Source organism: Corvus kubaryi, unplaced genomic scaffold (genome assembly GCF_017639235.1).
Source record: "Corvus kubaryi isolate FWS band 111438036 unplaced genomic scaffold, C.kubaryi_AGA036_p1.0 37347, whole genome shotgun sequence".
In the NCBI taxonomy this organism is placed as follows: Eukaryota; Metazoa; Chordata; class Aves; order Passeriformes; family Corvidae; genus Corvus; species Corvus kubaryi.
This window is the reverse complement of record NW_024581113.1, coordinates 357,589-372,808: the sequence shown is the minus strand read 5'-3', so window position 1 is coordinate 372,808 and position 15,220 is coordinate 357,589. Positions and strand designations below refer to the sequence as shown.

General features: G+C 52.7%; 1 protein-coding gene across 1 annotated transcript; it reads right to left on the bottom strand.

The window, feature by feature from the left end:
- Positions 1 to 1,313: 1,313 nt before the first annotated feature.
- Positions 1,314 to 15,181, bottom strand: PEX6 (peroxisomal biogenesis factor 6; the record flags this gene model as incomplete). Its single annotated transcript, XM_042031853.1, has 17 exons — positions 1,314 to 1,943; positions 2,258 to 2,397; positions 3,867 to 3,944; positions 4,543 to 4,659; positions 5,376 to 5,484; positions 5,918 to 5,979; positions 6,063 to 6,268; positions 8,465 to 8,597; positions 8,706 to 8,782; positions 9,136 to 9,328; positions 9,485 to 9,693; positions 12,679 to 12,790; positions 12,868 to 13,004; positions 13,177 to 13,279; positions 13,934 to 14,017; positions 14,702 to 14,862; positions 14,939 to 15,181. Coding segments are annotated over 17 exons (2,301 nt in total), but the record flags the coding sequence as incomplete, so codon positions are not given.
- Positions 15,182 to 15,220: the final 39 nt, after the last annotated feature.

The following is a 15,220-nucleotide window of genomic DNA, read 5'->3' as shown; positions in this document are numbered from 1 at the left end:
GATCATGGTCCGTGTGTCCCTGTATGGGTACGGGGCAAGGGGGACAGCCACAGCCTCCTCAGGACTTTGTGGAAGGAGGTGCTCAGCCTGGGGGCAGCACAGGATGGGTGCAGGCACAGCTTCCCTGCCAAGTCCCCAGCTGCAGGTGCCAGATGTGCCAGCAGTGTGGGGCTTGGGGGCCCCCCTGAAGCAGGAGGAGGTGTGAGCTGGCTCCCAGGTGGTTGCACACCCCAGCCATACCCCTGCAGCACTGCTCCTGCGAGTGTGCTGGAACCTCTTTTCTCACATGCACGTCCCAAACAGATGCTGACTCCTTGACACTCCTCAGCCCCACACAGGGGTACCCACCCCCACACTGGGGCTTTCATACTGGGGAGGCTCCACACTGGAGGCTCCAGCAGTGGCTGCAGTGGGGAAGATGTGGTGCCCAGATCGAGCAGCACGGAGCAGTGCGGTCAGGGATAGCCCTGCCTGAACACGCTCAGGCGCCAGCGCCAGAGCCACAGGGCTCCAGGCATGCACCAGCTGGGGATTTACACGTGGATGCCAGAAGCTGCTGTGGAACCAGCCCTTAGCAGAGGAGCTTGGGGGGGAACAGGCCCTCACAGCCTCGCTTGGCCCAGGGATCCAGCTGTCAGCAGGCTCAGTGCCTACAGCAGGTGGGGCAAAACCTGGCACCAGCAATCTCTCGGGCTGGCCAGAGGCTGAGGGCAGCTGCAGGCACCTGGCCACAAGAGCTGCCACACACAGCTCAAGTGCTATTTGTCTGGCACCCTTGGAAAAGGCTGGGAAGCGGGGGATACGCGATGCCACCAACAGCTGTGGTGAGGCTGCGGAGGGAGGTGAGACAGGACCTCCGTGGGTCTGGGCCAAGTAGTGCTCAGCACAAATTAGTGCAGACAGGGCAGCTCCAGGCTGCTCCAGGCAAGGTTTGAGTATTTCCAAGGCTGAAGCTTCTCCCCATGACAAGTTTTTCCTCTTATCCGATGGGAATTTCTTTGCTGCCACTTGCTCCCATTGCCTCATGTCCTGTCACCCAGTGCCTCCAGCAAGAACTGGGCTACTTCTGCAGAGGGAGCTCAGCTCCCAGCTATGCAAGCCCCACTCCCTCAGGCTCTCCTCATCCACCACGGGCTCCAGCCATTCTGGCGGGATGAGAGTGGCCCCAGCCTGGGTCACAGGTGTGCTCACCTCTCTACCTGCTGGACAATGATTTCTCTGCACCACCCAGCCCACAGAGATATTTGCAGAGACCTTCCTGAGCTGACAGACACCATCAGCAAGCAACAACTTGAGGTCAGGCAGTGAACACCTAGAGCTAGAAAACCTGTATTTATTCAGAGACTATGTCAAGCCCAGGCCAGCTGGAGCAGCAGTGCCCTGTGTCCTGCTGCCCTCTGGCCAGCACCTCTCACTGGGGGCTGACAACCCAACAAGCAGCAGCCTTCAGCCCTGCACTTGCTGCCAAAACAGGTGCAGTTTGAGCCTTTCTCCCCCACCAATGAATGGCCTGTCACCCATGGAGACACTGCTACACTGCCCACAACCATGGGATTCGGCTTTGTCCCTGCAAGGAACCCTGCTATGTTCCCGGCAGCCACAACGCACCGCTGACATGTGAGGGACCCTTACAGAACCCACCACCCTCCTGGCTGAACAGAGTAGCAGTTCCACCAGGCTTTGGCTTGGGAAACTGCACTGACACTACTTCCACCCAAGCTCCAAGGAAGGGGGCCTGGGAGGCATCAGAGAGGAGCAGGCAGGTGCCTGTTTGTGCCTGTTCTCCAGTCCCAGCTCTGTTGAGCATTAGCAAGCTGCAAACTTCTGCTGGATGAGTCTGTACCTGAGCAGCTCCTGCTCAGAGACTGATGGCTGCAACCTGGCAGCAGCCTGCAGAAAGTCTTCCATGGTCAGGATCAGAGCAGACTTCTCAGTATCCAGCCCTGCATGAGGGAAAGAACAGGAAAAGGCTGAGAACAGGGGCAGCTGGCAAGATCCAAAAGCCCACTCTCCAGCCATCAGAGACTGTGAGGAAAACCTGTGTCTCTCTCCTTCCCCCTGGGGCCAAGCACTGGAGGTGGAGATGACCACATCTGCAGAAATTGCCTGCCTGCCAATATCCCAGAGCCCAGCACTGTGGTCCCAAAGCTGCTGAGGATCTTCTCACACAGCCCAGCTACCAGCAGTGGTAACTCTCCTCTCTGCCCCTGTGCTGGGCTGCTCCAACACCTGGGACAGGTAAGGGCAGGGCTCCTACCTTCCTCAATCCACTCCACCTTCCGTTTGACAGCACACATCATGGCATCTGAACACAGGGCGTAGATGTCTGCTCCTGTCAGCTGAGCTGGGCATTTTTCTAGGATGGTGGTGAGATTCACAGAAGGATCCAGTTTAAACCTGCCAAGAGAGAAAAATGCAGATGTAAAAGCCACAGAAAAAACAGACCAGGAGAGCTGTGGCAGCCAGTGTGACTGGGCAGGAACAAGTACAAGTAAACAAGTAAACAAGAGTACCCATGTTTAACCACTTCCGGAATGTGCTCTGCACGCTCAAAAAAAAAAAAAATTAACGAGTTTGCTTTATTGTTTTATTCAACAGTCATCTTTCTTTGAAACATCCCTGCAGCAAGATCCTCTCTCCTGCTAAGCAGGATCAAAGGAAACTTTGAATCACAGCATGGTCTGGGTTGGAAGGGATCTTAAAGGTCATCCAGTTTCAACTCCCATGCCATATGCAGGGACACCTTCCACAAGGTGCTGCAAGCCCCATCCAGCCTGGCCTTGAACATGTCCAGGAACAGGGCATCCACAACTTCTCTGGGCCTCTCTGGTTGCAGGCTAGGAAGCACAAAGAATGCAGGGAGTAATCTTGGAGCCATGGTGCAGGATGAACTCTCTAGAATACCATCTGTTTATGCAATTGGTGTTTGACTTCTCACCTAGATAAATTAAGTGCTCCACATGCCTGGGAACAAACTACAGCCAGGGCTGGATGAGAGCATGTTTAATGACAGACAGTACAAACCACTGTAACACCAAACCATCCCATCAGAGCCACGCTGCAGACAGCGAGCCTCCTTCAGCATGACTGCAGCTGCTGGAGGGCATGGTGGCCAAGACACAGGGTGTGACAAGCTGCCTGCAGCCAGCCCACACACTCACCTCTCCTACTAACTTGCAGCCACAGGCAGAGGTGATCACATCTATCCATGACTGAGTCCCTGCACAGGCAGTCTCAGCTACTCACCTAGCTGTGGGGGGTGGCACCTCTGCACCTGAACTGCAGGGCCTGCTCTTCTCCCTCCAGAGATGCTCTCAGGAGCTCAGAGCAGCTGGAAAAGCAGCCAAACCCTGCTGCTCAGTGATCCCACACAACCAGTGATTGGGAAGACACACAGATCACAGCCTGAACACCCCTGAGCACCATAGGAGGAGAGGCAATGAGATGAATGGAGTTGCCTTCACACTTGGATTGGCAAACAGCAGGGGTGTTTGATTTGATTCTTGCAGGAATCAAATGGGAGCTTCCTGTCCTGCAGCTGCACTGCGGTCTCACTGCACCATTAGCATCTGTCTGAGCTCCTTAAGAAGAGCATATGGGCACAGTGACTGGAAAACTCTACCAATCCCTCCACTTGGACAGGCAGGCTGAGCTTCTCCCATCTTGTAGAAAAAACAGTCCTAGTTCTGCTTCTGGAAATTGCTCTGTCCTCCTCCCCTACCCATTGGCTGTGGCTCAGTGACCTCAGGTGCTCCCCACGGCTCAGACATGAAGCCAAGAGGGAGCACACTAAGCATCAGCCCCAGGAAGGCTGTGACCCCCTGGAGGGTGGTGGGAGGCTGCTGCAAGAGCACAGGGTCACTCACTTCCTGGTGACGGCGCTCAGCACCTGCAGCTGCGACTCCCGGTCCTCGCTGATGCCCACGTAGACCAGCTTGTCAAACCTGTCAGCAGAGAGAAGACAGCTGAGAACAGGCCACAGCAAACCTGCCACAAGTGCTCAGCCCTGTGCACCAGGAGCTGAAGGGTGGCCCTGGGACAGCTCCTTTTGCTGTCCAGTTTGTGGATGATACGGAGCCTGAGGCAGTTGATGTGCTGGAGGGCAGGGCTGCTCTTCAGAGGGACAGTGGCAGGCTGGGGAAATGGGCTGACGGGAACCACACAGGGTCCAAACACAGCAGATACAAAGTCCTGCCCCAGGACAAGCAAGTCACAGGCTTGAGGACTGGCTGGGGGGCAGCTGTGCAAAAGAGGTCCCGGGGCACCAATTCCTGTTGCCAGTTTGGTGCAACAGCAGGTCCCTCATTGCCCTGGTGTGCTGCTGGGGCAGTAACCACAGTGCTGGGGGCAACAAGCTGTGGTATCTTATGCTGCTGCTACAGCCACAGGCACCAGCCACCTCTTGGCTTCCTTTGAGCCAGGGCCAGGGGGCTTCATGAACAATTTCTGTAGGGGTAACATGGTAGGGACATATTCCTGCTCACCACGGCCTGAGGAGCTCTGGGAAACTCCTGGAGTGAGGCAGGGTAGGATGTGACATACCTGCCTGGCCGTAGCAGAGCTGGGTCCAGGAGGTCAGGCCTGTTCGTGGCTCCAATGACGAACACCTCTCTGGAGGAATGAAGGCCATCGAGCTCTGCAAGGAGCTGTGAGACAACTCTGCAGAGAGCAAGACAGGATGCTTACAACTAGGCCTTGGCAAGTCACCCAGTGTCTCCCTCAGCCACCAATGAAAAGATGAAGAAGTGAGGCCAGTGGCAGGTCCATTTCTTGGACTTCAGCTCCTATTTCTCTTCCCTGAAGAGCCCTTACACACACACCTTACACAGCCATCCAGACTTCTCCATTAGTACAGCCAGTGAGCACGTGGGATCACTGCACAGTAGTCCAAACCCCAGACAGTCCTTCAGAAGAGAAAGACTGGATGGGGACTGCCAGCTTAGCAGTAGAGGCCTAGGGAAAATAACCCTGTTTCTGGGTATCTCTGAGCTGTACATACTTTGCTTCTACCAGAAGCAGCTGAAAGGTTTCCCACCACAGGGAAATGGCAGCTAATAGGAGGATAGCACAGCAGGGGTGTGAAGGATGACCTTGGAGAGGCCAAAGGCAACTTGGCAGCCACAGAAGCAGATGGAGGAGACTGTCTTAACCAAATGTTTGCACAACAAGCTTGGGCAATCGGGAACCTGAGGCAATGCAAACAGCAGTACTAAAGCTCAGAGAGAAGAGACAGGCCGTGCTGAGAGGCGAGCAGAGAGGGGAGAAAACAGAGAAATGAGGGGTGGAATGGACTCTGCCTTTCACTGCAATCTCATGCACTGCCTGCAGCTGAGGCAGGAATGCTGCTCTCCCAAGGACGCCTGATGCTCACTCACCTGTCCATGACACCCCCTGAATCTCCACTTCTCCCACGACTCGGGGCCAGGGAATCCAGCTCATCAAAGAAGATAATGCAGGGAGCAGCTGCCCTGGCTCTGGCAAACACTGTGAGGAGACAGCACAAAAGGTGAAAAAGACCTGCAGGAGCAGTCAACAGCAACAGGACCTGCTACATTCCCAGCAGGGAAGAGCTGTGGATGGAAACCACGTGCCCACTGTATCACCACCACCAACTACTCCTGCCTGAGCTGCCCAACAGAATAGGGACAGGCAGCACCTAGCAGGATGGGGCCCAAGGCTCAGCTGCATCTCTGAGGGGCTGCTGCCCCATCAGGAACACCAGGGACAGGAGCAACAGGAGCAGAGAGAGCAGGAAGGGAAGCTGCTGCAAGGCACTGTAGGAGACAGCTGGGTTCAAGCCCTTGCTGAGAGCTGTGGGTGGGAGTTGGGAAGGGGGGTTTAAGCACTACCTCCTTCCCTGCAGCACTACAGAAAAGCCCCATCTCCCCACCTGCAGGAGCAGCATGCACATCCTCACCATTGCGCACGTTCTCCTCACTTTGCCCAACATACATGTTGATGAGCTCCGGCCCTTTCACACTGTGGGGCAGGGAGAAGAGGAAGCCAGTTAGAGGACACCCATCCCCTGCCAGGAGGAAGTCAGTCCCACACACACTTCTCACCTAAGGAATGTCATGGCGCACGTTGTTGCCACAGCTTTTGCCAGCAAGGTCTTCCCTGTCCCTGGAGGCCCGTACAGCAGCAGACCAGAGCGGCACAGACCCAGTGACAGCAGCTCTGGGTGCTCCAGGGGCAACTGGATAGTGTCCAGGATCTCCTTCTTCACCTCCTGCAGCCCACCAACATCCTGCCAGGACACTGAGGGGATCTGCCAAGGGAGCGAGAACCCTTGTCAGCACTTCTCCCTGAGCCCCGAGCGTGTCTGGGCAGCTCTTGCTCTAGTATCCAGTACCCACATTTGTCATCTTCTGAGCTTTGCAATGGAGAAAACAAACTGTACAAACACGTCCCCAAGCACGCTGCACTCACAGTGTGCACCTCGTCTCCAATCCTCCACTGCACCTCATATCATCTGTCAGCAAAAACACCCCAGGGGAAGTATCTGCCAGGGTTCCCTGCAGATTTGAGGGGAGAGAGTCCTGCTGCAGACTGCCTTTGGGATGCATGAGGGAAGGCAAAAATACAAAAGAACAACAAATTTAAAAAAAAAAAGAAATCTGGATCTTGCAACTATGAGTGACTTGTGTTCAGGGCACCTTGTCCCCCTGGGGGGTGAGACGGTGCAAGAGCTCCACACCTTGCAGAGGGACAGAACCTGGGCTGCCAGGACCTCTGTGACGGCAAGGAGGATGTGAGGGACAGACATCCTGTGGCACAGCGTATGGAACACTCTCCGCTTCTGCATGGGGGGATGCAAGAACAAAGTCCATGTATGCTCACGAGAAACAGATAGGGATGGGGTCAGCTGCAGACATGTGAGGGGTCACAGAGAACAGAGAGAAGACACCAAACCTGAGATGGGTGAGCCAATGCCTCTTGGGTTATTTTGTGCTAAGAAAAACTATCCCAGAGCACGCTGCTGCTCTGCTCATGGCTTTAGGAACAGCTGGAATGCCACAGCCTGCATGACATCCTCCTGAGAGTCAGAGCAGCTCTCCTGGGAACATGCAGAGAAAGCAAAGCCCCACAACACTTCCCCCCAGCTGCTGGTGCCAGCACAAGTGGGGAGTTTAAAAATAAGCTAGGGCAAAATTCCTTCCCCCTCAGCCAATTTGCATCTCCTTCCTTCACTACTTGAGACAATGTTACCTCATTTTATTTCTTTAGCTGTCCAGCAAGATCACCAGAAAAATCAGGTCAAACAAAACAAGGATTTTCAGAAAAAAACCCTGAACTTTTAAAGCAAAAGGTCACAGGCCCTTCTGCAGTGACAATGAATGGAAGAACTGCCCTCTCCTCTGCACTTTTGCTTATCCTGCCTCGCTAGAAAGAGCTCTACAGACAGCACAGGAGCTGGAAAACTGCAGCAAGGTTGTTTTCAGGGGAGCACATTGTAAGTCTAAGACACAGTGCAGACACTGTTAACAAGGGGAGGCTTGGAATCAATCCTCTCCAGAAGGCTCAGGCTGCAACTGCAGACAAATGTGTGACTAACCAGAAAGTGCAAGCAGGGAACTGAAAGCGATGTATGTTGAGAGTATCCAGGTCTGCTAATGGGCTTCCTGACCACAACCAATTACTATCAATAAAGGAATGTGAAATACAAATAAAATTAGCTCCCATTCACACAGCCCACTGCTGAGCATGCTCTGAGGTTATTTGTCTTACAGCAAACTTGGCAAACACCTTAAAGCAGAGCTCACTTCATGAATTAAGTGGGCAGCTGGGGAAGGTGCCAGTGGAACTGCTCCAAGGCCAAGGCTTCCTGTCCTGTGATGAGCGCATGTGCACTCATGGGCATGGAAAAGAGGTTCTGATCACTTTGCTTGGTCCCAACACCACATAACCCAGCCAAACCCATCATCCCAAAAGCTGCTTCCTTGGGTGCCAAGCTGCCAGAGACAGATCCCACCCCTCCTGAGAAGCTGACTGCTGGTTTTCTCAGACTCTCCACGTCACTTTCCCTGTAGAACCCCCAAGCTCTTCAAACTGCCTGTCACAAAAGGCCATGCCAGCTCAGCAGCATCAGTGCAGCATCCAAGGCCAGGGATCAAGTGAGGAAGAAACTCCCTCACCAGGCTGTGCCACAGCCTCTCTGTTCCCTCAGGCCAGGTGGCTGGGGAGAGCTCAGTGAGGCAGCCTCTGCCCCTCAAAATGCTGCACCCCACCCAGCTAACTGGTCTGCAATTAGCACTGCAAGGGCTTCCCTGACAAATTCAAAAGCCAAGAGGGTGAAAATTAATGGCGGAAAGCCCAGAGGACTGCTTCCCACTGAAAGCTGGAGGAATAAATGGAAGGACAGAGCAGGAAACATGTCAGAGCATAGCCCTGCAAGAACTGCAACAGGCATCTTGAGCCAAGAGCTCTGCAGAACCCACCCCCTCCTTGTGCCCCAGCATCCCACCTTTGGGGCTCCCACTGCCTGCGAGTGGGCATCATGTAGCTGGTCCAGTGCAGCACTAAAATCCTCCTCGAGCACCGGGAACCCAGCAGTGCAAAAATCCCTCTCCACTTCTTCGCTCAGTCCACCTGGAAAACTGGTGAGGAAAGAAAAGGAAAGGAGTCAGGCTCTGCCCCACTACTGGCATGATCAAGCTGGCTGCAGCCCCTGCCCTCCCTGCCCCGTGCCCTGTTGCCTGTGCTACCTCAAGGCCTGGATACGGGTGCAAGCAGCCCGGCTGCTGTGGGACAGCAAGGCACAGAAATCTCCCAGCACAAATCCCTGTGAATGTGGAAACAAAGAGCATCAGTTCAGTCCCTGAACACAGCTACACCTAGGCCATAAAAAGTATGGGGAAAAATTCCTTGCAGAGCTGTTCCTTGAGCCTCTAGTTAGAAGCTCTAGCTTTATTTTTTATCAACAGAGCTGAACATCAGCCAACACCTCTGCAAAAGGTGTGGAGTCTGTAGGCACTGAAATCTGCATTTAAAAGCTGGTGTCTGAGCACCAGGATTAATCACTGAATAAGTTGACAGGGCTGTAGGAATTACCCCCTTTCTCTAAGGCCAGCTAGGAGAGATTGGCCCAGCAGTCCCAGCCTGCACATCTCCACATGCTGCTGTGGTTTCACTCACGGCAGTCCTGCGGGCCAGCTTGGACAGGCTCACTTCTTTGCCCAGAGGCAGGCTGGCAGTCAGCATGCTCAGCATCAACCTCCTCTGCTCCTCTGAAGGGGCTTCGATCTTCACCTCATGAAGGAAAGCAGTCTGCACGTCTGTCGGGACATCCTGGGGCTTGCAGGTTGTGCCAACCACCAGGACAGGGTGGCTGTTGAGAGAAAGGGGACAGTGCATGGTCTCAGCTCTCTGGAAGGACCCTCTTGCATTGCCATCACATAATGCCAACTCACTCTGCCATGGCTAGGCCGTTGGCAGAAGCAAGCAATTACCTCAGATGCCCACAGCAAACGTGCAGGGTCCATACCTCAGTGCTGGGTCTCTGTCCAGGAGCAGCTGCCTCAGAGTAGCAATGACCCTGGCATCCTCTCTGAGCCCGTCTCGGTCTCTGCCAAGCACCTCGATGTCTTTCAGCAGGAGCACACAGGGCTGGTACTGCTGGGCCTGGCTGAAGGCCACCTGTACTTTCTCCTCTGTGGCTGCACTGGTGTCACTGCACAAACTGACGCAATCCACCTGCCAGACACACCACACAACACAGTTGCAACATGGACAGCTGGGGGGCCTAGGACAACATTCCACAAAGCTTTCCACAGGCAATTCACAGCTCAGAAGAGATCAGACTCGGTATTTCCCAGAGACACATTCAGGTCGTATTAAAAACAGGCACATTCAGGATGCCTTGGCATGGATAAATGGCTGTTTCTTGCTTCTCTGCAAGAGGTGAGGTGGGCAGGAGGGTCTTATCTGAAAAAGGTGAGGCAGAGGGACCAGAGGAATCGATACCGTGGATATCACAGCTCAGCAACCTAAGCTGGAAGGGAGGTGAGAGCTGTGGAAGAGAGGGAGAACAAAATATCTTGCAGAACAGTGCAATGAGTAGAGGAGGAGGCCCAGGAAACTGCTCAACCAGTGCTGGACAGGCTCAAAGTGCAGGAGGAAGGTAAAGGTGACGGGTGTTTGGGGGGAAGTTATAGGTGGCGGAAGGCCCAGACACTGTTTACAAAGCAAACACTTGATGAAGTCACCCAAGGGGAGGGGTGACTAGTGAGCCTTGAACAGCAGCCTGGGAACAGGCAGTGCTGCCTCCTGGTGCTGAGGTTGTCCAGGGAGAGCCAAACCATCTCCGGGATTCCCTGAGTTTCATCCTCAGAAAAGGTAGCCTGGAGCATGGAGAACAGCTCAAGATCTGACATAAAGGGTAAGGACAGGGACACAGAGCAGAGGAACTCCTGTGCTCCATGCACTATAGAAAAAAACAGGAGTTAGGGTTGTGGCAGGCCTAATGGCAGCAGTACCTGTATGCAAGTACCAAAAGGCAGAGAGAAAGGACAAAAAACTGTTTATCATCAAGTGGTGGAGATTAGAGTGGGAAAGAATTACTGTGTCCTGGTGGGATGGCAGACACAACAGCCTGAGAAAGGGAACAGCAGGTGCAGTGGCAGTGTAAGCACTGCAGTCAGTGAGAAAGGGAGGGGAGAGTGTTAAGGTGGGGTAGGGCAGTAAGATGGACAGAGTATAGCTGTCTTCAATAGTAAGTGTGTTAGTCTTTAAAAGCAGCACACAGCGCTGAAACCAGAGCTGTAGCTGTGCACACACACTCCACCAGAACCCGAGGCCACCTGACAGAGTGCTCTCAAACACATCCTAAACATGGATCTGGAGGTCCTGTGAAATCCCTACAATCGTGCATTGGATCCCAAGAGTTGTGGCACATCTGCAGAAAAGTCAGAGCTCAGCACCACAAAGGATCGGGTCCAGATGAGCTGCACAGCAGTGAGCCAAGTATCTGCCTCCTCCACTGACCCAGTGTTACAGCTTTACTTGAGAGAAAATAATAGGAAAAGAGTTTACTCTAAAAATATCCACCTAAAAAAGGAGCAAGCCCACAATTTCCTTCCACAAAAAGTGGAACCTTCCAGCCCTATTCTTTCAATTTTTCTTCCTCTTCCATGTCCTTTCAGAATTTCAGAAAGTCGCCTAGGAAAGTCAACACATGACCTCCTCTCACTTTTGCAAACGTAACTCTACAGTTTCAAGGAAATAAAAGCATTTGTAGGATACTCCCAGACCATCAGAGTGAACAAGAGAGGTATGCTGGAGGAAAATAGCAATTTTAACAAGTCAGTGAAGACTGTCTTGGTTCCCAGAATCGTCTGTGCTGGACAGAGACAGGTGCTAGACCTCACTTGGGCCATCCACACACCTACAATTCCCATGAAAGGGATTTTTCCAGTCAGGTGGAAATAACAGTAGATTTCTCATCCAAATACTCTTACCTACACACAGAGAAGCATCTCCTTTAGCCTGCCTGCTCCCACTAGCTTCATCTGACAGTCCCAAGCCTCATGCTGGCACAGAGAAAAGCAAACACCTTCCATGCTCTGCCAGCCACTCAAGCTCTTGTGAAAAAACTCTTTCAAAAAAATCTTGTAAAAACTTGCATCAAACTCTCCCTAAATTCTTTATTTTTCAAGCTGAAGAACATATTCAGCTTATCTCCACACAGAAACTGGTCTACCCTGATCTTCCCCAGTGTCCTTCTCTGAATTTTTCCAGCTCAGTTTTATGCTTTTGTGATGGGGAGACCAGAACTGTGCATGATATTCAACCTGTGTCAAGACACAGATTTGCACAGCAACAGCACCTACTCTCAAGTTTGTTTCATAAAATGTGATCTGATTTTTTTCACATATGGAGAGCAGAGCACAAGTTTTCATGGAGCCATTGACATAAAACTGAATTCTTAATACTGACAGTCAGCTTGAAATATATAATCATCCACATAAACGCAGCTCCAGTGAATTTCACCTGCCACTTCACCACTCTTGGCAGGGGGATGGTGGTGAATGTAAACACAGTTAAAAGGCAGTTCTTTCACATGCCAAGAGATTTTGAGCCAGGTCTGGTACATGTGCTAGCATGAAACCGAGGGCTTCTTTTCTTTTCCCACTCAGCTGAAGAAGATCTCAGCATCATCTGTGGCTCACTTACCAACATGCCTTTTGCCCACCCTATGCAGGGACAATTGAAAACAAACACCCAATGCCACAGCAATTCCTGCCCTCATCACCTCTCCAATTTACCTCAGTATATTTTAGTTCCTGCCACCCTCCAGGGTATAGCATCAACTCAATGACAGAACATTAGTCTGCTGAAACACAACTGCATGTTGTGGTACACGTAAAGTACATCAGCCTGACAGCAATAATAGCAACTTGCAGCAAAGAAAGGTACAAATGAACCCCCTGGACAAAGAGATCTCTAAATTACTGATTCTGGAGCACTGGAGGGGACATTCCAGAGGAAATATCTCTTCAAGCTTATATTTGAGCTGCTAAACTCAGCATACTCAGACTCCTTTTGTCTGCATGTGCACATGGAAGCAGCTCCTGGGTAGGCTCACGGCTGCAGCAGGGACGCTGGCAGGGCTGACTTAAGAAACATTTCCATAATTCTCTGTTGTAAATCCACCAATCCACTGGCCACAGGAGGAATTACCTTGAAGAGGTGGAGGTTGAGGCAGCTACACACAGCTCTGACAGCCATCAGCTTCCCGCTGCCGCTCGGCCCCGAGAGGAGAACGCTGCCCACGCCGCTCAGTGCACTGGCCCTGTAACAGACAGGGAGTTCTCCCTGTGGCCATGGTCCCACCTCTTCCAGGGCACACTCCAAGGAATTCTAACTCACCGACGGTTCAGGTGAGGCCGAAGAGCATCACAGAGCTGTTTCACGACATCGGAAAGTCCCGCAGGAGACAAACTGCTCCAGAACTCACTGCTGTTATAGGCTGGGGCAGATGGCACAGTGCTGTTTGCTGAACCCACCTGTGAGAAAGGAAAAACACCGCCCAAGTAAAGACAGGTGTCAAGTGACAAAATCTGTCCTGAAATGTCATTTTCCAATGGCAGGAGGCACGAGCCTCCACAGGTACATCCATCATCCACAGTGCAAGCTCAGCCTCAAATCTCCTCTCTCTGCTCTCTGCCGACATCTCACCAGATAGAGAGACGTGTTCTGGGTGTCCACCAGGTAACCCTCAGACTGCTCGCCTTCCACCACGCCTACGATCTTCGTCACCTTGAAATAAAGCTCTGGCCACCTAAGGGAAAAAACAAGCACTCTAAACTGCTGAGCCAAGATCTCGAAAGCAATATAAATGGCAACAAGAAGACAGCTGAAAAGCACACGTAAGCAGAGACAGTCTTGTCCTCTTGCAGTATCTACAAGGATCAGCCAGAGTGAATGTTGGGAATGCCACTGTGAACACCCTTACCCTGGTACAAAGGGGACCTTCTCCCATTTAGCACAACTGTTCCAAAGCCACATGAGCAAAACCAGGAAAGGCAGAATTGGAGGCCAAACAGAAGTTATTCTAACCTGAACACCTAGGGCTTGCATTCACGTTTTGGTTTTTGTCGTAAGTTGAGAAGTCCAGCTCCCACTTTGCTTTCTTTATGTGGCTCTGCCTGTCCTCAGGCCACCCCTTCCTCTTCACTCTTTATCCCCATCAGTTGCTCTGCCTCTTTTTTTCCTTTCTTGCCTTCCTGACTATTCGACTGAGCTAACAGAGGCCTCCCTTTTAGCTGCAGCCCTCCATAATTCAACAAAAACACTTATCTCTACCCAGTATATTAAGAGACAGATAAAACACTAAAATCCAGGGACAGATCAGAATGGAATAAACTGTCTGATTTCAAGACAGTCAATCATGGAAAAGTATCAAGTAATAGAGCCACAGTTTGTTGACACCTACCTTAGGAACTTGTCTGCGTTTAGTTCTATAAATTCAGCATTTCCAAATGTTGGAACACACAGGATGTCTCCCTCCTGGACTAGCCTACAAAAAAACCAGAGAGTTTCACCAGTGAAAGACAGTAAATCCTTCTGGTGTGCCCTCCCTGCCCTGCATCACAAGTGTTTTTACAAAAAAAGAATGTAACTGTTTGCAGTGACTCACTCCCTGCCTGTAAATAAAACCATCAATAGCCACTGAAAGATTCGGCATGCACTGGATGGAACCAGGCGTATCCAGACTACTAAGGGGAGCCTTCTGGGAATGGTACAGAAGAGGAGCGTCATTAGAGTGTCTCATTCAGACAAAATCTCCACCTTATCTATGGAACAGCTGGGGATAATTCCAAAAGACAGCCTTGACAGACATATGAAAGATGCTCAGGCACAGGTGTCAGAAGAGATGGCAACGCATCCAGTTTCCTGACTACTCAATTGAAAACTGGGATTATAAACACGGCCCACAATAGAGGCTTGTGGGCAGCACTTGCAAGCCCTCAGCACTGGATGGTGGATCATGAGGCAGCAGACTTGAAGACGTCTTCTGAAGGACAGGACAAAAAGCGTTGTGTCCAAGCAGAGCACACTCGTGATAGGATAATGCAAGACGATATTCTAAAACTACACAGCACCTGCACGGGGGGTGTGGATGGGCGCATCCCCAGCATGTGGCACACACGCACTGTGTATCTCACGAGCCCGCCCCGAGTGTCCGTCCCGCACAGCTCACCGCGGTGTTTCGAAGTGCCTGTAGAGCACGCAGTCGTAACTTCCCCGGGTGCTGTAGGCCGGCGAGCAGACGATCTCCAGGTGCAGCTCCTTGGCGAACGGGGGCACAGACAGCACGGACCGGCTGCCCTTCCCATCCGCGGCGCCGGTCCTTTCGTACCTCTGCGGAGGGCACGGGGCGCACCGTGAGCCGCGGCTGCCGCCGGCCCGGTGCCCAAGGTGCCCGGCCCCGGCTCACCTGCAGGCGGAGCTGGGCGGCGGCGGCGGGGTCGCAGCCCAAGTTGAAGGCCAGGGCCGGGGCCAGCAGCGCGGTGCCGTCGGCCAGGCCGCGGCGGGCGGCCCGCGGGTACTCCCAGGGCGGCGGCCGGGCCAGCAGCGCCGCCAGGTGCTCGCGGGCCGCCCCCTCCGCGCCCACCCGCACCCACTCGCCCTGGAACAGCCCCAGCGCCAGCAGCCCGCGCCGGCTCACCCACACTTCTTTTTTTTTTTTTTTTTTTTTTTTTTTTTTTTTTTTTTTTTT